At 37.5% G+C, this 26,809-nt stretch overlaps 1 protein-coding gene across 1 annotated transcript in view; it reads left to right on the forward strand.

The window, feature by feature from the left end:
- DGKI (diacylglycerol kinase iota) overlaps positions 1-26,809 on the forward strand; it is a gene marked incomplete at both ends in the record, with an annotated part of 261,813 nt that overhangs the window by 134,377 nt on the left and 100,627 nt on the right. The window contains 14 exons of the mRNA XM_081330760.1: positions 1,019-1,075; positions 2,542-2,607; positions 5,096-5,167; positions 6,843-6,959; positions 11,090-11,185; positions 11,493-11,567; positions 12,648-12,743; positions 13,086-13,168; positions 16,043-16,103; positions 18,191-18,304; positions 18,773-18,910; positions 19,346-19,424; positions 23,562-23,617; positions 25,435-25,497. Coding sequence (XP_081186886.1) covers positions 1,019-1,075; positions 2,542-2,607; positions 5,096-5,167; positions 6,843-6,959; positions 11,090-11,185; positions 11,493-11,567; positions 12,648-12,743; positions 13,086-13,168; positions 16,043-16,103; positions 18,191-18,304; positions 18,773-18,910; positions 19,346-19,424; positions 23,562-23,617; positions 25,435-25,497 — 1,173 coding nt within the window. The remainder of the gene's footprint in view (positions 1-1,018; positions 1,076-2,541; positions 2,608-5,095; positions 5,168-6,842; positions 6,960-11,089; positions 11,186-11,492; positions 11,568-12,647; positions 12,744-13,085; positions 13,169-16,042; positions 16,104-18,190; positions 18,305-18,772; positions 18,911-19,345; positions 19,425-23,561; positions 23,618-25,434; positions 25,498-26,809) is intronic.

The raw sequence follows: 26,809 nt of genomic DNA on the forward strand, positions 1-26,809 counted from the left end.
ATGAGCCTCTTCCATTAAGCTGATGTTCCTATTACGCATACTATCTGTGTGTACCATCACATATTCGGGTAATGAAATATTCATGTGTCCTCCAGTCCATGTCTCTGACTATCATGCTTTGAACATATTACAAAAGAGGACACTACATTTATGCATGGAGGCATTCTCCATTCTCCATCCACCTGGGAAATCTGGCTTCACACAGATGAGTGGTTTTTCCCATGTACAAGCTTGGCATCCCATTCCAGAAACTGGACAGGGCCACAGAGGCAAAAGCAGTGGAGTCAACTGGCACTGAGAAAAGATGAAGAATGCCTTTGTCATTCCCATTATATACACTTCTAGCTCAAAGTGTACCTCTGTAAGCATTGGTATGGTATATATACTGTATTGTACATCGAAAGAGAATGACAAGAGAGAAGTGTGTTTCTTCCCTTAGTATTATTCCCACAAAATGCAATTTGAAATGATACTGAGAATTTCTATAGAGGAAGGATATTCTCACTCGTGGTCTCTGCACATGGAGGGTGATAGAGGGAAGAGAATTAGTGCATTCGTTCCTTTCCTCTTTTTGTGCTCATTCTTTTAAAAATGCTTGGAGTGAGCTGTAAAGTTCAATACATTCAGTAGTCATTTTACACCTCCATATATCTGTTTTCTGGCACTATGAGCATTCGAATCCTGGCAATATAAATGACATATCTTGAATTGCCTAGAAATGATTTGCAAATTACTTTGGGAATCTGCCATTGAAATGTAACTATCAAACTGAATGTGGTCCTCTGCTTTCTCATTAGCTTTCAGTACTTTATTTTGGCTTTCTGGCTCATTGCTTCTATTATCCCTAATACCAAATTTGAGCAAATAATAATTTGTAACATGGAGCCAAGTTAGTTTGGGGAATTATCATAGTCTGGAGTAATTTGTGAGGCTTGTTGTGGATTTTCTGCTAGATTGTTCTAGAGACAAATTGGTAATCATTACTGTTTGGTCTCTTGGTTTGCTTCCCTCCTGACAGATTAACTTCCGGTGCAAGCCAACTTTTCGAGAAGGCAGTTCCAGATCACCAAGAGAGGTGAGTGGCAGGAGACAGATTGTCTCTGAATGATACAGGTAGCCTTACCTGAATGACACTTATTACTAAGGAGTCTTGAGTGTGATGGAATGAAATAAGATGGATTCCCAGAAGGGAGGGGTGCATTCCAGAGGAGTAAGAGGCATCTCAGTCTGAATATTATGTGTGACAGTGTCAGGCAAAAAGGATCAGGACCATTTGTTGAGTTTCAACACAGAAGATTTATTCAAGCCTATACACAAGAACCCAGTCAACTAAAGTTCAATACTAAATTGGTGCCAGATAAGGCTTAATGGAATTCAAGAGGGGTTGGACTTGGATCGTTTATGGCCATGTAAGGACTCCAAGCTGATGACATGCTTAACTCTGTCCCCCAGCTCTGCCTGCTTTTCTCCTACCATTTTAATAATTTCCAGAGTATATTGTAGATGCAGAGAGTAGAGTCCTCAGTCCAGGGGTGGGATTCAGCCAGTTCTCACCTCTTCAACAGAACCAGCAGCTAATTTTTTTTTTGCCTAGGCCCAGAATGGACTTCCAGAACTGGCTTCCACATAGAGAACTGGTTGTTCACATATTTGAATCTCACCACTGCCTCAGTCTGGTAAAATTTGGGCTATATGTGTGAAAATAAGAAAGAACTCAGCTTGGAAGGATCACCACGTCATTCTTAGTTTTAGGCCTGAAAGTGATTGTCCAATAGCCCTGTGCAGGATGACTTTTGTTTTGATAAAGTGCTCTGTGCTATGGAAATAAAATGAGTTTTCTCACTAAAGCAAAAAGGAGACACATTGAACTCAGCCCATATAATTTTGTGCATTATGCAAATGCAGAATAGAGTTAATTCAGTAATTGGATTAGGGGTATTGTGTAGGCATATTTGGCCGTAATAACTGGAAAGGACCGGAAAGTAAACATTTCACAGAAATAACCACAATGGATAAGTATGGGAGTTCTAATCCCACACATCTAAAAGGCATCATATTTCAAAAGGTTAAACTAGAAAGTCCTGTGGCTTAGATCTAGCCTAAAAATTACAGTGGCTTTGAGAGTTATTAAAGATTGGAAGATTCCAGGTTGCAGCCAGTTCTTTTCAGCCTCGTGGCAAGTTACTACTATAATTTTAATTTTTGCGGCTAGACTTAATTTTTTAATTTTAATTTTATATTGTATTGTTTTTAAATTTTGCCTTGTAAACCGCCCTGAGTCCTTTGGGAGTAGGGCAGTATATAAACCGAATTAATAAATAAATAAAATAAATAAAAAAGATCTCTTGGTATGCCTCAGAACATCTTATGAGCTATTACTCCTTTACTTATAATGCATGATTACATTTTGCCAGTGTGAGGCAATGTCTTCACCCTCTTATTACATATGAGTTGATCAATGTTCTATAAATAGAGTTGGGGTTTGATTGGAGTGTATTTTAAATCAATTCTATTCCTCGGTTCTTTTTTCCTACTCTACAGAATTTCGTTCGACATCACTGGGTTCACAGAAGACGACAGGAAGGGAAATGTAAACAGTGTGGAAAGGTAGAAATAATGCAATCAAAATCTGTAAAAAAAAGTAATTATAAGTTCTAGTCTTCGGGTGTCCTTTCTTCTAGCAATATAATAAACCTCTTTAAAAGTTTTTTGTTCTGCTTTTTCTGTTTTCCTGTTCATATATTAAAATTGAAGCCTGTACTGTAAATTTTAATGACTTCAGCTCATTTTTGCCATTCCTCCCTTCCCTACCAAATTTTGAAAGGAGTCCTCTGTCTGCCAGATACTTACCCACCTGTGTTACAGCTGTGACTGGGCTGCAAAAAAAATCAGATAAAAAATAAGGTGACAGCAATGTTAGAATCTATATTTTTAATACTTCTTTACTGCTATCTAGTGGATGTTCAGATGTTTGCAACTCAGACATATTAGTCTTATCAGAGTACATAGATATTGTTTGGCTCACTCAAGAATTTTTTTTGGTTTAAGATTTAGAAATCTATGTAAACCTCTGATAGGATCTGAGCAAACTGATATTCAAAAATATCAACTTCTGGGACTTTTAAAAACTGCTTCCTTGTAAAGTCGTATTTAATGTTCTTTATTGCCCCAGTTCTCAATTTAGCAAATCTGAAAAAAGAAGAAGCAATTTGTCAGACATGCAGAAAAGAATAATGGCTCTATTATCTGCAAGCAGCAACTTTTATTTTTCACATCATTCATTCCTCTGAGAAGTCATTTTTTAAAATTATTACTTTTGTAATAAACTAGATAATTTCACCATCTTTCTCCTACTCTTAAAAAAGCTCAAATCTCTGATCCTCAAAATGTACCAGTTATACAGTTGATGCAGTTTCTGAACTGCATTCATTGAATTCCCCAAAACCAAACTTCTGTGTTAATATGAATTAACAGGAGATAATAGATTGTGTTGTCAGTGGTGGGATTCAGCCAGTTCGCACCACTTCGGTAGAACTGGCAGCTGATTTTTTGTTGCCCAGGGCCAGAATGGACTTCCAGAAGTGGCGTTCACACAGACAACCGGTTGTTCACATATTTGAATCTCACCACTGTGTGTTATACAGAAAGGATAACAGCTAGAAGCTATAGATGAAGGTCTAAAAATATTTGCTGTGTACATGAGGTCCAAGATTAAAAACAACAATATGTCATTACTACTTGTTGTATCATGGCCAGTATCACAAATATCAAATATGGACATTTATCAGAAATCCTAAATCAATGAAGGAGATACTTCTAACAATGCAAACGTTATTATAAACAGTGCAACCATGATTGTTGTATGCTACCCAGAGTTGCTCTTGGTGTGATGGGCAGCCATATAAATTTAATCAATAAATTAAATACATACATACATACATACATACAGTACATACATACATACCCACTTTGCGCCAAGGTTTCAGCTTCTACCTTAGTATTCTAGTTTCCACCCCCCATTTCTTCAGGATTAATATTGCTAATTGGGATACTTTTCTTGATTTGTAGAACCATGACAGTGACCCTGAGTAAATCAAAAGTAGGACCTGCAGTTTGAGAACTTCTTGTTTTTGTTTTTGGTTCCTTGGTTGTTTGTTTCTGCCAAGGGATCTGAATGAAGCTATTTGGATTAGTTATAAATGATAAATTTGGCACTGTGTTCTGGATAGCAGCATGTATATATAATGGTCCATTGGATTGTTTTTATATATATAAAGATTTAGTTACATGTCCATTGTGTAATCTCAGAGTATTCTATTTATTTATATTCATGCAGAGTTGCCTTGAACTGCAAGATGGATGGCAAAGAAATTTGAATAATGAATAAATGAATGAATGAATGAATGAATGAATGAATAAATAAATAAATAAATAAATAAATAAATAAATAAATAAATAAATAAATAAATAAATAAATAAATAAATAAATAAATAAATAAATAAGAGATTTCTAAAGCTTCTCATCTCACAATTTGTGACTCTGGGTGATATACAACAATCAAAATCAATAAATAAATATTTATAAAGGAAGAATTTTTATGCAAAACCAAAATAAGCAACCCCCACCCCCCATAATTCACACATGATTGAGGCTGGCAACAATAATATACACTCTCATCACATCCTCTACAGCAGCCTACAACCCAGAATTTAACTCTCAGCTACATATATTATGTTCTATTAGAGTTACCGTGTATCTCACCTCTATCCAAAAGTTGATGGTTTGGTCTATATTAGCTCTAGGCTCAGGTTGGTAAAATATATTTTTTCCTATATTGAATATAGAACATTTAAGTATTCTATATTGAATAACAGTAAACTGTTATTTCAGAAATTTTGGCAGCCCTTAACCAGAGCATTTTGAGATGATTTTGGAAAGTAAAGGTATCATCAGTGAATACAGCTTCGACTTTGGCAGCTGTCATATATCATGTGACTATTAAAGCTATGTGTTAGCCATTAACAGCCTCAATTATATCTGGGGAAAAATATGTGAAATGTTAATTGGTGATGCAACAAACTCTTATGATTTCAGGGATTTCAACAAAAGTTCTCCTTTCACAGTAAAGAGATTGTGGCTATCAGCTGTTCATGGTGCAAGCAAGCGGTAAGTCATTTTCTCAAAGGGCTCCTGCAAATGTTAGCCTAGCTTTGATGCTGTGATTTCACACATAGCATCCCCATGAAACAAGAGCCCATGGGTGGACTCAATTCTGCTTTTTATCCCCCATTTCTTTCTTGTTATAGAAATATCGAAAACTGACAGCAGAAAAAGACCTAGTATGCCCATGGAGTCTGCCCTTTGAGTTTTTTTAAAAATTTTTTAAATCTTTTTGCCAGATAATGGACATTTGTTTATCCCAAGCAGGCTAAATCACTGGAAGTTGGTTCCAAGCTTCCACTATTCTTTCTTTGAAGTAATATTTTTCTAACATTACTATTATACTTCCCTCCTGTCAGTTTGAGATTATGCCCCATGTTCTTGATTTTTGCTTAATATTAAAAATAACTGCCTACTAGAACCTTGTTTACATTCTGAATATATTTAAAGGTTTCAGCCACATTCCCCATTTTCCTTCTGTCCTCTAGGCTGTACATATTGTGTACCTCAACCTCACCTGATATTGTTTCATCCCTCAGACCTTGCACCATTTTTGTTGTCCATCTCTGGATTTGCTCAATCTTAAAATACCTTTAAAAAAGTAAGGACTTCAGAACCGGACATAGTATTCCAAATGGGGGTCTGACTTAAAGCGCTATATAGCAAGATTAGGACCTCCTTTTCCCTCTAGTGATGTATCCCAGAATTTTGCTTGCCTTCACAGCTGCCACACTGTGTACTCATTTTGCAGTCATCTGTTATGAGCATGCCTAAATCCTTTTCTTCTCTTCTTCTAATCCCCAATTCTGTATCCTGACAGAGGTTTCTTTTTCCCAAGCACATAATCTTACATTTAGAAACATTGAATTGCAGTTTCCACATTTTTGATCAATTTTCCAGCAATGCGAAATCATTTTCTGTGTTACGAATGAGCACAGGAGCATCAACCCCATTACACATCTTTGCGTCATCAGCGTTATGTACTTACTATCTAAATAAAGAGGAACATCTGTTGGGTTATTGAATTAGAAGGTCATCATTCACCACAAAACATACAAAAAAAGCAAGGGATTGGCTATGCACTTGTTTGGGGAATATAAAAAAAGAGAAAGTGTGAAATAGCTTATGGGCCGTGGTGGCGCAATGGTTAGAATGCAGTACTGCAGGCTAATTCTGCTGCCTGCTGGCTGCCAGACGTTTGGCAGTTCAATTCTCACCGGCTCAAGGTTGACTCAGCCTTCCATCCTTCCAAGGTCATTAAACTGAGGACTCAGATTGTTGGGGACAATATGCTGACTCTGTAAACCCCTTAGAGAGGGCTGTAAAGCACTATGAAGCGGTATATAAGTCTAAGTGATATTGCTATTGCTTATGGTTAGGTTAATTGTGCCAATTGAGATCTGGGCTGAAAGAAGGCAAAGCAGCATAGATGTACATGAATTTCACATGTCCTTTTTTCATATGGAACCCTCTTTTCTCTCAATACAGAACATGTTCTGTGTGGACAGAACAGTGTTAAAGATATGTATTCTTTGGGCCTAAAATGCTGCAAAGCAAGAGAAGAGGAAGATTGGGATATGTCTTTTCCCTAATACTGATGTCTTTATTTGCCCCCTCTTCTCATGTTTGCCTTTCTCCATACTCTTCATTGCACAGAGGCCTCTGCTTTTCTTTCCTCTAGTTTCACAATAAAGTCACCTGCTTCCTGCTGCAGCACATTGAGGAGCCCTGTTCCCTAGGAGCTCATGCTGCTGTTATAGTCCCCCCCACCTGGATCATTAAGGTGAAGAAACCTCAGGTAACAGCATGCTTCTGCCTGTTCTGACAGTGTGGATTGGTTCACTTGGCTAAAGACTGCTGGTATTCCTGTGGGGAAAAACATGCTATACTGCCTTTGGTTGCCATCAGCTATTACCCCTATTTGCTATAAGACATTGTATTCTCTTTCCATATAGTTTTTCTAAAACTTTATTTTATGTAACTATTTAAAACCTGGTACAGTGAAATGTTAGACTTTCGGAATTGTGGTCAAAAGCAACCATTTCTTCCTTCCAAGAAGTAGTTTAAATATACATGTAGTAATTAGGATTGTTAAACAGCCATTTTAAGAATCTGGAGAAATCCTTTCTTGTTGAGATCTCAAATGAAAACTGATTTCCACGTTCAGCCTTCCAGCAGTGGGTGTAGCCAGAAGCAAAAGCAGGCATGATCAGATCCCACAGGAAACACACTGTAGTTGAAGTCAAATGAACAGACTTTTCAAACTGAACAATTTGGAAAGTGGCCATGGTTCATGTAAAACTAGCCCAGATTTTCCAGGTGAGCCTTGGTCTGCTTTAATGAGGTAGTTGCTCAACTCCAGTTTGTTCCTCCATAAGTCTCTTGATTCAATCTGTGGTCTGCTGGATTGAACATTATTCTCCAAGCTGGAGAATGTGGAGAAGGGACATATTATAAAATGTTGTATTAAAAGTCACATTCTTATCTACTGCCTTGGAACTTGGGATATTTTCATTTTGCAATCTATAGAGCAGATATATATATATATATATATATATATATATATATATATATATATATATATATATATATATATATATATATATATATATATATATATATATATATATATATATATATATATATATATATATATATATATATATATATATATATATATATATATATATATATATATATATATATATATATATACTTCTCCCAGAAGAACGAAGCTGAAGCCACCAGCCTGAGGATGACGGATGAGATTTCGTCGAAACGTTGCTCTTATACCTTCAATTCTACGTGGGGAAAAAACCCGAATGACCAAAGATCTACATACAAACACCCGCGAAAACCACAGAAAACATATATATATATAGGAAAAAATATATAGTGCAGCAGAACAACCATTCATAATCTTTGACAGATTATATCATCCAATGGACCTTTGGGCTAATATATCTACTTCTGTTTTAAACATCTATAGGTAGATAATAAAACAATATTCAAAGTTGTTTTTAGGGGATTTTTTTTGTTTTCTTTTTAAAAAGGGCTTTGCTCCATAGAGATATCTGGAAATCACAGTATTTTCCCTTGGAATTGCTGTACTGTGATAAATGCTTTCCCTTTTCACAGCAAATGATACTTTGGTGATTTGAAATACTTTGAGTTCTCTCCATTATGAAGAGATGGAATATATGGAGTGGAGAAAAGTGTTCATGTGTTCAGAAAAATTATGAAAGGAGCTGTTGTGTGGATTCCAGACTTTCTATTAAATGCATGGATAAATATGGAAAATTGAGCCTGGAGGTACAGTTGGGTAACTCCTTCAGAAGGAAGATGAAAATAATCTCTGCAATGGAATATATAATTTTTGGATCTTGGATTTGCAAGAGAATCCAAAACACTAATAACAACAACAACAAACAAACAGACCAAGAATAATAAATAAGAATAATAATTTCTTTGTGCTTGAACTGGAATTATTGTGATGGATTTTTTTGAAATATTCCTTAATGAGGAGCAATATGACTATTGAAATTTTTTTTACTAAAAGAGGAATTTGGCTTCACAACCCTCTTATAAAGAGCTCTGGGTTGAAATGTGCTTCCAGTTGCTCAGAAATTCTCTTCCCCTGCAAAAGAAGTATTGATTTTTTTAAACCTTATTTTAAGAATACATGAACATGTCTCATGTCGTGGAGCTTATTTTATACCTGGAGATGGCAGAAGGTGCTAAAGCTGTGATTATTTTTGCAACACATCTCTCCATGACTTTGAAGCCTGCCTGGCTTCCCACATATCTGAAAGACTCATGGGAAGTCTTCCTGCATGCTTCCCTCCTTTGTGTTTTAGTAGTAACATGGGACACTAAGGAGGCTGGGGAGGTGTTTCTAAGAAGGAAGATCAGCACTTGGTCTTCCTTTTTAACTGAAGAAGGCAATGCACTCTACCCATCAGTGCATCACTGGAACAATCTTCTCCATTGAAAGATATCACCAATACCTTTTCATCAATTTAGATAAGGTGAAGAAAAATTCAGGAATAGTTTTTTTCTGTATGGAACTGTTATCAATTCAAGTGACCTGTATAGAAATGTGGGCTAATAGACCGAAGTGGTTGTGTATACCTGAGGCATTCATTTTATGATGAAAAGGGGAAACATGTCTCATTGTGGATAACATTGCTGTATTTATCATTAGATGTAAAAGAATAACTTTAATGATATTCCTCAGCCACGTAGCTTTCATAGAATTATAATGTTGAAGGTGGACATTTAGGCTATTGTCCAACTCCTGTATAGTGCAGAAATATAATTAAAGCATTCCCAAGAGATGGTTATTAAGCAACTGCTTGAACAAATTCGGTGAAGCGAATCCTGCAGCTCTCTGGATAATTGGGTCCACTGTCACATTACTTGTACTTTCTGGAAGGTTTTTTCTAACATTCACTTGGAATCTGCCTTCCTGTAAATTAAATCCATTATTCTATGTCATGCACTCAGAAGACAGGCCTTGGCCTTCCTTTCAAAAATTTGATGAGGGACATCATATCCCATCTCAGTCATTGTTTTTTAAGGGAAAAGATACCCAGTTCATTCAATCATTCTTCATAAGACTGAAATTTTCTGTTTCTTTGAATAATTGCAAAAGCAAACTCTTGAGTTATCCATCTATTGGGATAGTTTGCATTACTCCTTTGTGGTATACACAGAAGTGCTTTTTTCATTTTCATTATACTTTCAAGGAATTTCAACACTGGGGAAAATGGTTGTGTGATTTTACAACATTATCCAAGAGACACACAGCTTGCATTCTGGAATGTTCAGGGACTCAGTATTGAGTGGCACTGAATTCAATGGCAATACTTCATGGGGACAGAGAGGAGAAAGGGTTTGCTCACGTATAAACCAAACAAATCCCAGATAATTAAAACAAAGACCAAAGTCTTCAGTATACTTATTTTTAGTTACTTTAAAAACTAGAGACAAATAAATTTAAATGCTACGGTAAGTGTAATTCAGCCAGCTCAATGTTGGGAGAATATCTCTAATAAAATTTAAGTGACCAACAATGAGGTTTTCTTTGGACTTTTTCCTACAGGATATCTTATAAGTCATGACTTTGTTTGATAATTCTTGCAAAGGAACACACTTTTGGCAGCCATTGCTGACATTTTTTGAACAGGAACTTGGTATTTCTTAACCCAACCTGCTTGATGCATATTTTTTGCAAAATACAAGTAGAGAATTCATTGTTATGCTCTTTTACTCTACAGGTGATCCTTAGTTAACAACCACTTAGTCAGTGACCATTCAGATTTGCAACAACTGAATGAGTGGTAGTTATGAACAGTTCTCAAAGTTCTGATCAATGCAGTCCTCCCAGGGACACATGATTGCAAACCAGCCGCTCAGCAACTGGCTCAGATTTCTGACTGCTGCAGAATCCTGTGATCACATGACCATGATTTGTGACCCTCCCTGTCACAAGTAAAGTTAATGGGGAAGCTAGCAGGAAGTCACAATCATTTAGGTCCTTGCCTAATGACTCATGTGGTTCTTGGCTAATAATGGTAATTGGGGACTGTTGCAATTGCTGCTGCTAAATATCACATTAACATCATGTCATACTTTGACTGCATGATGTAGAAACAGAAATTCTGATTCCAATTATTGTTAACTGAGGACTACCTGTACGTTTAAAATCAATAGTCTGTGAATCAGCTCTAAAAATGTTTAGCATTATCTCTACAAAGTCATCTGTGATATCACACATCAACTAATATGAGACAGGAGGACATACCTAACTTACTCATAGTTAATTACCCTACTGGTTAATGCCATTGGTTTAAAAAGAAGACGTAGAAGAAAAGGCCCCTGGAGCATAGCTGGCTTTATCTTGTTCTCCTTAACCTTTTTATGTAGGTGGTCTCCACACCAGGAGACGAACCTGATTGGGCGGGAGACTGGAGCCCCGGAAGGAAAACGGGCGTCTCCTACCTGAATTGGGAGGGTTGGCAGGTACAGCATGTGCTCTTATGTGAGTCTTTGGGAGCATCTAGTTTTCTTCTCCCTCACAGCATTGGAAGTCTCCAGTTCTGAAAGTACCAGTCTGGTCTTAGTCTGTGGCTTTCTCCATAACAGTGATGTGAAAATGTAAAGCATGAGACGCATGTCCTTTCAACTCATGCATGTGTGCCAGGTGGTGTACCATCCTCCACAGGTACTGTCACAAAGGTGTTTCTTATAGGGAGGTCTTCTGTTTGGCATAATTGTTTTTAAATTCTCCTCCTTCTCCTTCTCTTCTTAAAAAAACAAAACAAAACAGAATTCACTGAAAAATTCGACCAGGCGGAAGAAAAGAACCTCTTTTAAAAGGAAAGCCAGTAAAAGAGGAAATGAGGTAAGTCTTTCTAACAATTTATTACGATTATAAGTTAGGGGAAAAATAATCATAACAAAACAAAATAACCGATCCAGTCTGATCCTTTTCAGTTATATTAGCTGACATATCCCATTCTATTCTAGAAGCATGTTATAAAGGTAAAGGTTCCCCCGCACATGCGTGCTAGTCGTTTCCAACTCTAGGGGCCGGTGCTCATCTCCGTTTCAAAGCCGAAGAGCCAGCGCTTGTCCGAGGATGTCTTCGTGGTCATGTGGCTGGCATGACTAGACGCCAAAGGCGCATGGAACGCTGTTACCTTCCCACTGCAGTGGTCCCTATTTTTCTACTTGCATTTTTACGTGCTTTCAAACTGCTAGGTTGGCAGAAGCTGGGACGAGTAACAGGCGCTCACTCTGTTACATGGCACTCGGGATTTGACCCACCAAACTGCCGACCTTCTGATCGACAAGCTCAGTGTCCTAATCCACTGAGCCACCACGTCCCTTTTAGAAGCATGTTATACTTATGCTAAATATGATATGTTTGATGATTAATTTTATTTAATTCCATTTATATGGAATTAAATGATTAATTAGTGATTATTAATTAGAGGAATTAATGACTAATTCATGATTATTACTTGGGGAAATTGTCATAACAAAACAGCTGATCCAATCTGATTCCTTTCAGTTATATTAGCTGACATATCCCTTTATATTCTAGAAGCATGTTATACTTATACTAAATATAATGTATATTTAGAGAATTCTTTCTCCTCTCCTCCCCAAATCCCATCCCAAACCCAGTTCATATTTTCTGCTTTGTTGAAAATGCATATCCCCAAACTGTTATCTGTGGAGACTCCTGTCTCCACCGTTCAGGACATTTGGATTGAATTTTACAAAGATGTAGAATGGGGTTAACTGTCCCTCATCTTCCTCATCAACCTGTAGTGCGGAATCACATTCTGAATCTTTATGATGACTTACTCTTTTCTTAATAAGAAGTAGCTTGGGTATTTTATGGCTGGGAATTCTGTACCACTAATTAAAGTGCCTGCTGCAACCTTCTGCTGATGTTTTCCTTTTCTTTCTCTAGGAGAACAAAGGACGACCTTTTGTGATTAAGCCTATCTCTTCCCCTCTCATGAAACCCTTGCTTGTATTTGTGAATCCAAAAAGTGGAGGGAATCAGGTAAATATGGGGCATCAAACACAGAATGTGCTTGTACCGAGAAAGGGATTTAGAAGGTATGTCAGAAAAAAGATGTCTCAAATTTGATGAAAGAGTTAAAGGTTGGAAGGAGGTTCTAAAATAAGATAGAAGAGAATATTGCAGCTCGTGGTTGAACTGAGGGTCCTTGGTGCTCTCTAAACTTGGTGGCTTTCTTGCAGATGTTTCACTACCAAACTAAATAATACCATCAGTGCATCGAAAATAAGAGTTCTCTTAACGTGACACGAGTGAAATACTTCATCATGCATTTTAAGACTGAGTTACAAGTTAATTGATAGCTTTCTTTTTTGTCCTTTTCAGGGTACTAAAGTGCTCCAAATGTTTATGTGGTACTTGAATCCACGTCAGGTCTTTGACCTATCTCAGGAAGGACCAAGAGATGCGTACGTTCTGGGCTGTTTAGTTTGACTCATTCCTTATTTTCATGTGAGGCAACTCAAAACACATTGGAGGCGAACATTGCCCTCTCTAATAATTAAAAACATGAAATGGCTTCTGATGCCTGAAAGTTATGGGAATTCCAGTTTCAACAAATGCAGAGAGAATTAACTTGAGAAAGAGGACTTGACAGCAACTATGCCTTAAACTGCTCAGTTGTGACAATTAAATTTATACCTCCTGTTGCTTATTATTACCTTCCTCAGTGGGAACCAGGCAATTTTGAACAGCTAGGAGCCATACTTTAAAAAATGGGGAGGGGTGGCAGTGGAAGAGTGTAATAGACACAAAAATTATATGAGAATGACAAGTAACTGATTGATATGGGCATTTCCAGTAGTGATATAAAAATGGTTTGAATTTTTAAGGGGAAAATTTAAGGTGTGTCAATGAATACATTAATTTTACAAATGGCAGTGAAAATGACTATTGTCAGTGGTGGGATTCAGCTGGTTCGCCCAGGCCCAGAATGGACTTCCAGAAGCGGCATCCACACAAAGAACTGGTTGTTCACCTATTTGAATCCCACCACTGATTATTGTGTATCCATAGAGGACAGCAAGCCATGAAATGTGTATTGATACATTATTAAAAACTTCAAACCATCCTTCCTTCCTTCCTTCCTTCCTTCCTTCCTTCCTTCCTTCCTTCCTTCCTTCCTTCCTTCCTTCCTTCCTTTTTTTTACAAATAACTTAAGGCAGCAAACATATCCAACACACCTTCCTTCTCCTATTTTCCCCACAACCACAACCCTGTGATGTGAGTTGGGCTGAAAATGACTGGCCTGAGGTCACCAGGCTGGCTTTCATGGCTAAGGCAGGACTAGAACTCACATTTCTAACCTGATGCTTTACCCACTAAACCAAACTCGTTCACATATTAATGTGTGACTGGACATGAAGCTAGAATAGCCTGAGGCAAATGGTGGGAGTAGAAGAGAATATTAATTTCTTCCTCTTGGCCAAAATCCTGATTAAGTGCCATATAAGAGCCCTAGTGGTGCAATGGTTAGAATGAAGTATTGCAGGCTAATTTCACTGATTGCCAGGAGTTCAATCCTGACTGGCTCAAGGTTGACTCAGCCTTCCATCCTTCTGAGGTTGGTAAAATGAGGAGCCAGCTTGTTGGGGGCAATATGCTGACATTTTTAAATGGCTTGGGGAGGGCTGTAAAACACTCTGAAGTGGTATGTAGGTTTAAGTGCTGTTGGTATTTTCTTCTTCCAAGCTTTAGTTTGCAGTTCAAAGAAAATCCCCAGTAGCATTTGCAAGGCAAGGCAAAATAAATAAATAGATCCAGATAGTTGTGGTTGTTTAGATAGTTTTACTCCAGTTTCCAAGAGTCACAATCCAAATCTGGTCAGGCTTCAACTCCTTGGGGACACTAAGAATTGAAGTACACACATCTTAAAGTTGCTGAAATTGGTGATCCCAAAATGCTAAACAAAGTCAGATCTGGTTAAAACCTGGATGGGAGATTATTAATAAAACCGAGACTGGGAGGTTACAAATAATCTAAAAGAGGACCATAGTTTGCAATGTCTCTGTTGTTACCAAGAAATGTTTTAGTGTCACAGAACACTCTTTGAAGGTTTATAAAAATCTTCTTTTAAACATTTGCTCTATAAATTCTTGTAACAGAATGTTTTTAAAGCCACAAGATGGCACTCTTGGATATTGGCTCATTCTCATCTGATGTGCCCGTATTCCTGGTATTTTCAAAAGCAGAACCGTCTTGTGTTGTTTTGTTTTGTTTTTAATGTTTTCACTATGTCTGTATGTGAAAAAAAGGCTTGATGTAACCAAGAGAATTGCTAGCTGATACCAAGCCAAGCTTTATAAAACAACAGATCCATATAAATGCTTATTGCTGTTTTTGTTTAAGCATCAGAGTACAATTTGTTATTTCTGGAGCAACATTCTGCCAATCAATTTGCATAATTGCTTTAAACCAAGGAACTGTTTTGTGACATAGTGCAAAACGTGTGATTTAGGCTGCTAACTGGTAAAAACCCCCTCAAAACTCATTTTCTTCGATACGGAAAAAAACCCTGCATCGATTACCAACTGTTTTCCAGGCTCAGTTGCCATTGGTGGCTTTAACTTTTCAAGTCCTGAATATTTTAAAGTTTGGCTAATTACTGGTATACCTGTTTCTGAAAGGCCTTTTTAAAAATGATATGAACCCGGAGTACTATTCTGAGAAACTTGAACCAGTAATCCCAAAGGTGCTTTCTTTCTCTCAAAAGGCAACTGGACTTTCTTGGGTTTTTTTTCTTTGAAAATATTTTGCTTCTCATTCAAGAACCTTCTTCAGTTCTAACTAATTGGTGGGGAGCGGAAAGAATTATTCAAATCGTATAAATAAGGATCATGTAAGGCCTTCCATTTCCCACCGCTTAGTTAGAACTGAAAACCTTTCTGGGATTAGAAGTGAAACATTTTCACAAGGAAAAAACCCCAAGAAAGTCTAGTTGACTTTTGAGGGGAAAAAAACACACCTTTGCGACAACTATGACCTGGATAATTGAGAATCGCCATAGACACATGATCCATTAACTTCTGTAAAGTATGTATTGCCTCGCTCACCATATCTGATTTTAGGAAGGGGACTGACTTTAGAAGAGTCTGACTTTGCCCGAATGAAGCAGTTGGTATGGCAAAATCAATTTCTGTTTCTTGTGTGAGTCCAATTTCATTTGGGCTCCTGATAATAAATGCTCGACTAGGATGCCTTGATCATACAGCGGCATTTCTAAAATCTGTCTTCATGATAAAAAAAAACCCAAAAACTTTTGTCCTCTGGTTTCTTCCACTAGGCTTGAATTGTACAGAAAAATCCCAAATCTGCGAATCTTGGCTTGTGGTGGCGATGGAACAGTAAGGCCGATTCCTTTTCATTAGCTGTCCTTTTTAACAGTAGGAGGTACTGCCAATGATTGCTGGTGAAATTACTAAAATAAAATAGGTTTTAACTCTTTTTAATTGACTTTAATAGTTGAATTTTTGTGATCGTTAGCTTGGGTTTGAACTGTGTACGCTACTCGGAGTCACATGCAAGTGAGATGAGTGGCTATAGAAATTCAATCAATTAATTAATCAATCAATCAAATCTCACAGAGTATAGTTATCTCTCTATCTCTCTATGTCTCTATGTCTCCTTCTCTTCTTCCCCCCATCTCTCCCTCTGTCTCTCCATGAAAAATAACACAATATTGAAGAATTTAATATTGACCTAACTATTCAATATCACCTATCAAAACCTTTAAACATAATATATTTTAATGAGGGTTATTCACTCACTCCTTTCACACATGCTTGCCCAACATTTGTCCTGTAGAACAGAGTATTGATTGTTTCTTTTGTGAATGGAACAATCTAAATGTTTGATAATGTTTTTTTTTAAATCTATGCCTTGTTCTATTCACACAAGGAAATTATGTTGCAGTAGTCAGGTATTCATCGTGAGAACAGTGTGCAGAACTGAAGTCTGCAAAAATCAAACAATGCCCATGCGTATGTGCTCATAGAATCCTATGAATGCTTACTGTTTGGTTTTATTCTTCCTTTTTTCCAAGATGGCTTTCTAAGATACATTTATGGAAGACTGGGCTCATCTGTTTAATGGATTTGGAACCCCTCTATGCCATCGGGTTGGATTTATTGCTTTCGATATCTTTTCCCTTGCATTTCACATTTTGAGCGAATGGGGGCAGTATCATCTCATCAGTATGAGCAGTGCCTGATTTATCTTTCCTGAGATTATATTTGAAGGAAATTAATGTTGTGTTGTTCCAAAAGCCATTACATTTAGAAATGAAAATCTTGTTCAAATGGATCTAGTGAATATTCAGTAGACTAGTTATTACTTTGCATTATTGAAAGGAAACAGAAAGGAGAAGATTTTTCTCATGTCCCTGTTCAAGATTAACCTTTTTTTTAAAAAAAAATGATAAATGGAATATTGTCAGTTCAAATTCTTCTTAGCCTCAGATTTTTCCATCAAGCTTCAAAACTAATCAGGTGGCATCCTATCCCAAATCCAAAATGTCGTGCTGAGGAATTAAGTCTCTGTGAATTATTTTATTATGACTTCTAGCATACATAACAATGTCATTTCCTAAAAGGCAAGTGTTAAGAGCAACACTCAGCCATATTTAGAATTCCCAAATTTTTGTATATCCAAAAATAAATCTAAGGTCAATTCATTTTTATTGATGCTGTTCCACATAATTTTCAACGGAAGGCATCTCACTGATTGTTCTTATAGCAATTCCCTTAAATATTTTTCCTTAACTAATATGAATTGGTGTTTGGTAGGGGAACAGGGGAAATGTGGATAAAGTGTTATTGACATCAAGAGCGCTGGTGGCATAGTGGTTAAACTGCAGTATTTCAGGCAAATTCTGCCCATAGCTTAGAGTTCGATCCTGATGAGGCTTAAGGTTGACTCAGCCTTCCATCCTTCCGAAATTGGTAAAATGAGGCCCCAGATTGTTGGGGGCAATGTGCAAATAATGCTTACATTGTAAACTGCACAGAGTGCTGCAAAGCACTATGGGCAGTATATACGCCTAAATGATATTGTTATTGCTACCTATATGCTTTTCTCTTGGACAGGATGGAAGCAGTATGTGTTAAATTGTTTGGTTATACCTTATATTGTATCATTCACAAAGAAAACAAACCATAGCTAGTGTAATATAGCTCATTCTTTGCAGACATCCACTGATCATTCAGATTTTTGCAACACAGATATGGTAGCCCCATACTGTATCTATAATTCCATCATCCATTTATTTCCATGAGCCTTCAGGTCCTGACTCTTCTTCATCAATATCTTCTATGAACCACACATTGACAGGAATAAATAGCACTACCTAGAATTGTAACCATACCTTCTGGTTAGACCCATTTTCTGTGGGGTCTAGACGTTTACTTCCAAATCTGTAATTGTTGATGCTTAGGTTGGCTGGATCCTTTCCATTCTGGATGAGTTACAGTTGAATCCCCAGCCTCCTGTGGCTGTGCTTCCACTCGGCACTGGGAATGATCTTGCTCGGACTCTCAACTGGGGAGGGGTAAGTCTGAAGAGAGATGTGGCTGGTTGTCATTTCAATTTTTGTTGAAAGTAAAGGAGGCGGCTCAAACTGTGGAAGGAAATGTATAAAAATATTCTTCTAACTGGTGCATTATTTTTCTTGCATAGAGTAGAAAGTTTCTACTTCAACTTTCACTTTTATTCCTTTCTTTTTTCCATTAAATGAAATAAACATAACCATGGCAGAGCTAGTTGGTTAGTTGAGCTGAAAACTTTACTTAGTTTCACATCATTCCCAGTATAATCTAACATTTGTAAAATTTTATGGATAATATTTTATGAATTTCTTGTGCCTGGTCATGTCCATGTACCAGTTATGGAAATTATCAAGATTTAATTAGCTGCATTTGAGTAAATACTGATGAATATCCCATAGATTAATCAATGCATCATTCATTCAGACAAAATATTGATTATTTATACTTGCTTGTTTTGTATCCTACTTCAGGGATATACTGATGAACCTGTTGCGAAAATTCTCTGTCATGTAGAAGATGGGGCCATCGTTCAATTAGATCGTTGGAATCTTCAGGTTGAGAGAAACCCTGATTTACCCCCAAAAGAACTTGAAGATGGAACACAGAAGGTTAGTGTGAAATCTTCCTCCATAAAATAAACTAGAATTGGGAGATCAGTCACTATTCAGAGTGGCTATGGAATGTTTCTAGACACGGAATCCTACTATTTGTTCAGTTTTGACCAGCTATTTTGGCTATTTATTGTTTCCAGACCTGTCAACAATTAGCCAGTAAACAGGAAATAAAACCCACTCATTAATGAAAGTGTTAGGAGATCCATTTGTGCAAATCCCTTGTCTATCTACTAGCAATTCAAATTTACATTCTACTTTACGAGTATGAGTAGACAATAGTTCCAAAATTACACATAGTTTTACCTGTAATAACAAAATCAACTTTGCTTATTGAGTCTTACTGTTTGCAATTCTATTTTTATTTTTCTATATTGCCTTTTCTACAAAATGTCTTTCTTTCTTTTTTTACTTCTGATCTCATCACTGCAGCTCCCCCTGAATGTTTTCAATAATTACTTCAGCCTCGGATTTGATGCCCATGTCACGCTGGAATTTCATGAATCTCGAGGTGAGAGAACTAAAGCTATCTCTCTTAGAGTGTGTGTCATGCAAAAGGATTTGATACACTTAACATGTGCCCTAAAGATGGCCAGTTTTTTTTAATGCCTATGGAATAGATAGCATTTTGCCAACTGTGAAATTCCAGTATAGAGTGGGAAAAAAGGGGGTTGAAAACTATTCCTATTCTTAAGAAAATAATAGGATAGATAAGAAAAAAGGGAGAAATGTTAGTTTCTCTTCAGAGAGAATATGTATTGTATTTATTGTTAGTTTAGGCAAACAGTATCAGCAACAGTTAAAAGATTAGCATGTGCTAGTGCTCTGAATGAATTAAAGATACTGTAGATATTTAGTCAAAGGATGAGGAAAATGTTATCTGATATATTTTTTTACCTATTGTGAAGGTTTCAACAAACAATGCACCCCAAATCATGGCCAGGTTAATAACTACCACTGTGGAGGTGATTTATTTCCAGCTTAGAAAACATATCAAGATTTGGAATAACCTTGTCTAGCTAATTTTGGCTGATTTAAAAAGCAAAACTGGACTTACAGAGATCAGCAGAGAATGTTAGATTAGTAGGGGATATTACATGCCAAATACGTTTTTGTTTAGGTCACCTGAATCAGACTTGGCACGACATTTGCTCTCTATTTTTGCTGTCTGATTTCATTGAGAAATTCTGTATTTTGCAATGAAAGGATGTATTATAAGTACTGTGTGGCTGTTTCAGGAGCAATATTGATATCTCAAGTAAAAATGTATCATACAAAAGCAATAGCAATAGCACTTAGACTTATATACTGCTCCACACTGCTTTACAGAACTCTCTGAGCAGTCAGCATATTGTCCCCAACAATCTTGGTCCTATTTTACTGACTTTGGAAGGAAGGCTGAGTCAACCTCAAGCCCATCAAGATTGAACTCCAGACTGTGGGCAGAGTTTGCTTGCAATACTTCATTCTAACAATCTGCCTTTCTTCATGTAAACAAAGTAGTCTGTCTTACAATAGAGTAGTATCCTTCTATTAATAAAAATCTGAACACGATTATTATAGATAATATATGGAATAGCTTTGAGGCAGTGGTGGTATTCAAATACCTGAACAACTGGTTCTCTTATTTGATGCAGGCCTGGGCCTCTGAGGCCTAGAAAGGATTTCCGGAAGTGGCATCCATGCACTTCCGGTGGGCTGTTCTAGACCTGGGAGGCCTCCTCCAGGCCTCTGAGAGCTAGAATGGACTTCTGGAAGTGGCATCCACACACTTCTGGTGGGCCGTTCTAGGTCTGGGAGGCCTCCCAGGCCTAGACTGGACTTCTGGAAGCCAGCCAGTACTTTGAATGCAGCAAAATTTAGCTACCAGTTCTACCAAACCGGTGTGAACCAGCTGAATCCCACCACTGCTATGAGGGCTCGGAGATAGGTCACCACCAAGAAAATGATCAGATAAAAGAAACCTAAGGATTGTAACCTGAGAAAATCTCTCAGATAAAATCTTCCAAGGAAGGAAGGAAGGAAGGAAGGAAGGAAGGAAGGAAGGAAGGAAGGAAGGAAGGAAGGAAGGAAGGAAGGAAGGAAGGAAGGAAGGAGCCCATTCAGCCTTTCAATATTCTGTTACTATAGCTTTACTATAAAAGTAGTACCGACCTACATGGCATTGGATTGTTATTCTGATCTACCCTGAAGGGCTGACAATTACCAAGCAAGCATTCATGAATCATATTATGTCATCCCTGTATGGTAGGCCAGATGCCACATATACCTACAATTACTTTTATTAGAATGGATCTTCCAAGTGTAAATATGCTTGCCTACCTCCCTCTTTTATCTTCCTGAGTAGTAGGCGGGTGCCTGTCTGAGATGTTTTCATAAACCCTTCATATTGGCTTAAGCCATGTTATTGCCTTATCAAAGTCCCTATATACTGTATACTCTCTGTTTATTACAATTAATTCAGAATCTGTGACCTGTGGAAAAATTAGATTTCACTCCCTCCTATCTGGGAATTATGATAATTCAAATCTTGTACACTTGAAAGGCACCAAGTTTATCAAAAGTTGTATTAGAGTAATTTTTCCTGGGTGGCGGAAAAAGACATTGACAATACCTAAAACTATCTAGAATCTGGATGATTTATTCCTATGAATTTGGAATATCAAACTTTATTTGTCCTTGTTTTCATGCTATCATCAAGCTCAATTGAAAATGTTTCTCTCCACCACCTCATTTTTCTTAACATGCCAGATTAAATAAAGATCTGACTGCATGATGGAAAGAGTGAATGCATATTTTTTCCCCATGTTATAAAGGCTGAAGCAGTCCAATTCATAATGAAGGCTCATGGAAAGGGGAAGAAATGACAGGGTGACAGTAGCACTTTTATTCTGTATGAACATGTGCTGGAATACTTGCCAAATATGCCTGCAGCTAAATATTTTGTCTGATGATTTATGCATCAGATGATTTATTTAATAATGAAGTGATAACGCTTAATAAAGAATAAATGAAAGTTATTCCAGAGATGTCAGTGTAATACATGCATATGCATTTCAGTAAACAGAGGAGACAGAAAAACTATGGTAAGACAAGTTACAGATTTGTAAGCAAGAATTTGGTCAGATAGCACCTATATTTTCCTTTAATGTTTTTCTGTTCTACACAAACCTTTGCTTTAACATAATAGGGAAAAAATAGTTTTTTGTTTTAAAGATTTTGCTATTTTCTTATTGCATATTGCATATTGCATTTGGTTGATGGGGTCAGCCAGCTTCTCTCCCCCCCCGCCCCCACACACAACCTCAGATCTCCTTCCTTCTGCCATTTCCTTGGTTTCCCAGGTCTTACATTTAGTTTATAGGAGCTAAATTGCTGTTTTGCTACTGCTGCCATTAGCAGAAAACTGGGTATTCCAAAGGATTGGAAGAGCTCTCTTCATGTCCCTTAGCTGCCAGGTAATGCAAATTCATAGTTAATTGGGCCATAAGCAAAAATATCTTCTATATAAATCAGAGGAAGTGATGCTTTGGTTTACATGAAGATCAGAGTTTCTCTCTCCAAGTACTGTGCTCCAAAGAGTAGGTGAAAAATATGAAGCAAACCAGGAATTCCCAGGTAGACAGAACTGTTATATCAGCATATATTAAGTGCCTTCCAATGGCTTAGAAAGGCAGCATAGAACATAATCTTAATACATAGACTTTGACTTGTATATACAGGCAGCTCTTGACTTATGAGCACAATTGAGCTCAAAATTTCTGTTGCTAAGTGAGACAGTTATTAAGTGAATGTTGCTCCATTTTATGACCTTTCTTGCCAGTTAACGTGGTTGTTAAGTGAACCAGGCTTCCCCATTGACTTTGCTTGTTAGAAGCTTGCAAAAGATGATCACATGACCCCATGGCATTGCAAACGTCATAAATAGGAACCAGTAGCCAAGCATCTGAATTTTGATCATGTGACCATGGGGATGCTGCAACGGTCATAAGTGTGAAAAATGGTCGTATGCCACTTTTTTCAGTGCCATTATAACTTTGAATGGTCACTAAATGAACTGTTGTTAGTCGAGGACTATCTGTAGTGCAGTAGGCAACATTTCTGTGTGCATGTAACTTCAGTCTTGTCTGCAGTAAAGAGATTAATCTTGCCAAATTGAGAACTGACTGATGTGTGAAGCCTGACAGAAAGTAAAAACAGGACAGTTAATAAATGAAATCAATTGGATTTATGTTTAGCTAAAATAAACAAAATTAATATGGCTGCTTTTTAATAATTTATGTAACAATGCTCTCTTTCTGCCATATTAAAAATTGTACCTTGGCATCAACTATTGGAGGTTTTTGGGTGCTGCAGCTATCTCTCCTCTAAACTATGCAAGTTAAGAATTTTGTAGCCTTAGAAAATTGGTAATTCAGTAATATGTTAGTCTTCAGATAGTATTATTCTTTCTCTCTTTTCTTAAGTAAATATTCAATCTTCCTTGAATTATGAAAAGGCATTACTTAATTGAGGTAACATTTCTTTACTGCCAGTTCATAACACCATTTGATTCACTGTTATTTCTTGAAAAAGCTAAGTGTGTCAAGCCACTGCAGTGTATAATGGACTTTGTAAAAGAGTTTTTAAATTCTGCTCTCTTTTACAGAGGCAAATCCTGAAAAATTCAACAGCCGGTTTCGAAATAAAATGTTTTATGCCGGGGTGAGTTGACATAGTCTCTTTCTCCTCTGATTTCTTTTTTTCTTTTTTCTTTTGAGCAATTAGCAATAAATAAATAAGCCAGTATCTTTCTAGGAGCTCAGTCCCAGGCATATCTAATGAGGAAAAATGTCTATTGAGTTCAGTAGGTCTTAAAGCTACTTATATCTGCATATAGCATTATCACATCAAAGCTTTAAAAAGGAACAAGGGTTTTGTATAGATTGTAATAAAAAAGCAACACTGGATACTTTTCCTGTGGGCTTGTACTTTAGATGAGGAATCAGAAAGACACTTTAGATAGATTTTCATCTGTCAGAGTGCTTCTGCCTATATAGTAAGGTAAAGGTAAAGGTTCCCCTGCACATGTGTGCTAGTCGTTTCTGACTCTAGGGGCCAGTGCTCATCTCTGTTTCAAAGCCGAAGAGCCAGCGCTTGTCCGAGGATGTCTCCGTGGTCATGTGGCCGGCATGACTAGGCGCCAAAGGCGCATGGAACGCTGTTACCTTCCCATTGTAGTGGTCCCTATTTTTCTACTTGCATTTTTTATGTGCTTTCGAACTGCTAGGTTGGCAGAAGCTGGGATGAGTAACAGGCGCTCACTCTGCTACGTGGCACTCGGGATTCGACCCGCCAAACTGCCGACCTTCTGATCGACAAGCTCAGCGTCCTAATCCACTGAGCCACCGCGTCCCTTTTCTGCCTATATACTATGTATTTATTAGATTTTTTTAAAAAAAATCCCCTTTATTACTTTATAAATAACCCAAGGGGGCAAGCATACAGAGTACGGCTCCCTCCTCCTATTTCCCCCATAGCAACAGCCCTGTGAGGCCCAGCCAGTTTTTATGCCTAAGACAGGACTAAAGTAGAGGTCCCCAACCTTTTGGGCACATGGAGAGAGGTTTTTTCATGGACTGGAGGGGACATGATTTTGTGTGCTGCCTGCATCCTGCAGATGGGGCTTTGCTTGTTTGTGTGGACCGGTTGCTGGCATGCCGTGGTCTGGGGGTTGGGGACCCCTGGACTAAAGCACATGGACTCCTGGTTTTTAGCTTGATGCCTTATCCAACAGACCAAACTCTCTTCATGGTGTCATACCATTCTAAGTGTATCCAGTTATGGGTACTACTTTGATCATTGACTGCTTGTAAATGGAAGCTCTATGCATCCAGAAGCCTCCAGAAAAACTAAACCAAATGCCCATGCTAAAAATAATCTAATGCATCCAGAAGCCAATTTTTCATTCTTCTGTCAATGTATTGAACTGATACAGGATAAAGACAAGAAGGAGGAGAGTGTGAATTATCAGACACAGAATACTGATTATGCTTCTGGTGTATTTTGGTCTTATTTTCCATTCTGTTGTTTTAATGTCTTCCAGCTCCTTTTTTTTAAAAAAAGGACATTACTAAGAAGCAGACACTGCTTCCAAATGCTTCTATAGCTGATGACAGAGAAAATAAGTCATAATCCAGAGAAGAAATCACATACTTTGTTTTGCACAGAGTGCTCTCTATGGCAGGGGTCCCCAACCCCCAGTACATGAACCAGTACATGGCCACGGCATGCCAGTCCATACAAACAAGCAAAGCCCCATTTACAGGATGCAAGCAGCACACAAAACCACACTCCCTCTGCTCTGCAGAAAAACCTCTCTCCATGTAACTGGTCTCTGGTGCCCAAAAGGTTGGGGATCTCTGCTCTATGGGGCAAGTTTGCTTAAAGTTTTGCACTTGATGTTCTAAAAATATTGTCAAAACTTTCAGGGAAAATTATATTTCATCTTTCTGTATTTCTTCTGTTCCTGTGTAATCTAGGCAGCTTTTTCAGATTTCCTTCAGAGAAGCTCTAGAGATTTATCCAAACATGTGAAAGTTGTGGTAAGTATATTAGAGAATTTTGTGTCTTTTAATGACTATAATCTGGGAAATGACCTGTCAGCTTGAACACTTTGTCTAGAGCCTAGAAAAAAAAATAAAGAACATTTTTATTCATATTAACATGAGTGAAGGTCATTTTCATTTATATTAACATGAGTGAAGCTACTCGGTTTGGTGCCTGGACTGACCATTTATAATAGAAACAAATCTCCAATCCCTTTAAACCAAAACAAACAATAAAGAGAGAAATAATTTCAGGGGCTACACTATCTTATCTTCCAGGCATAATTGAAATTTCCTTGTTTGTTATTTGTTTATGCACATGGAATTTATTAAAGTTGTGCAAATCTTTAAGTGGGGCTTTGCTAAGAAAGGATTGAGGAAACCACACTCTCGAATCTGCTTTGTAAAACATGGCCGGGTCCTTCCTTGTGAGAGCAAAGTCCCAGATTTCTCCTGCTTCATTTCTCTTCCTGAGCAGTTGGAAGTAGCTGGAAGAGACTTTTCCACATGAGCTGCATCTGCAGAATAATGTCTTCTGGCTTTGAGAAATGCTTAGGAAGGCTATGATTGGCTGATTATGTGCCATCAAATCATTTTCAACTCTTAGCAACCACATAGATTTCCCTCATGATGATCTGTCCCTAACCTGGTCCTTCAAATCTTCTAATGGAGCCCCCATTTCCATGGTAACGGAGTCCATTTACCTTTCTGATGGCCCACTGTCTTCTTTTCTGTCCTTTAACCTTGCCAGCATTAAACCCTTTTCCAGAGAGCTGGGTCTTCGCATAATATGTCTGAAGCACGATAATTTGAACCTGGACAGTGCTTCTGGGGAAGGCTGTAAAGTAACCAAAGAAAGGAAGAAAATCTCTGTGGGAAAAATGAAAGATTCGTCACATAGGTCTAATCTTTCTTGCTTGCAGCTTCATCTAGCAATAAATAAACTAAAATAATGAAGGAGAAACAAGACATGGGGGTTTGGGTAAGGTTGTCATCATTTTTATTGACTTATAGAGTTTTGAAAATGTGTGGGGCATTATTAATGTATTTCAGTTTGAAGGGTCCCAATCCTATTCTGATTTTGGCAAGAATTGATTGATTGTCTTTTTTCCTAGCTGGCTGAGCCTTTTTTTTAAAATGATGAAGGATATCCTTCTGAGTCATAGAATCTAGAATTACATGGTTTATAGTCTGGATTCATATAATATGTTAGACTAAGCCAAAATGTGGTTGGATTATTTATGATTCAGCATATTGTAGGAACCCTGCAATTGTTTTGGTACTATGACCAATCACTGTGTTAAGCTAT

This window comes from Vipera berus (assembly GCF_964194415.1).
Source record: "Vipera berus genome assembly, chromosome: 6".
NCBI classification, from domain to species: domain Eukaryota; kingdom Metazoa; phylum Chordata; class Lepidosauria; order Squamata; family Viperidae; genus Vipera; species Vipera berus.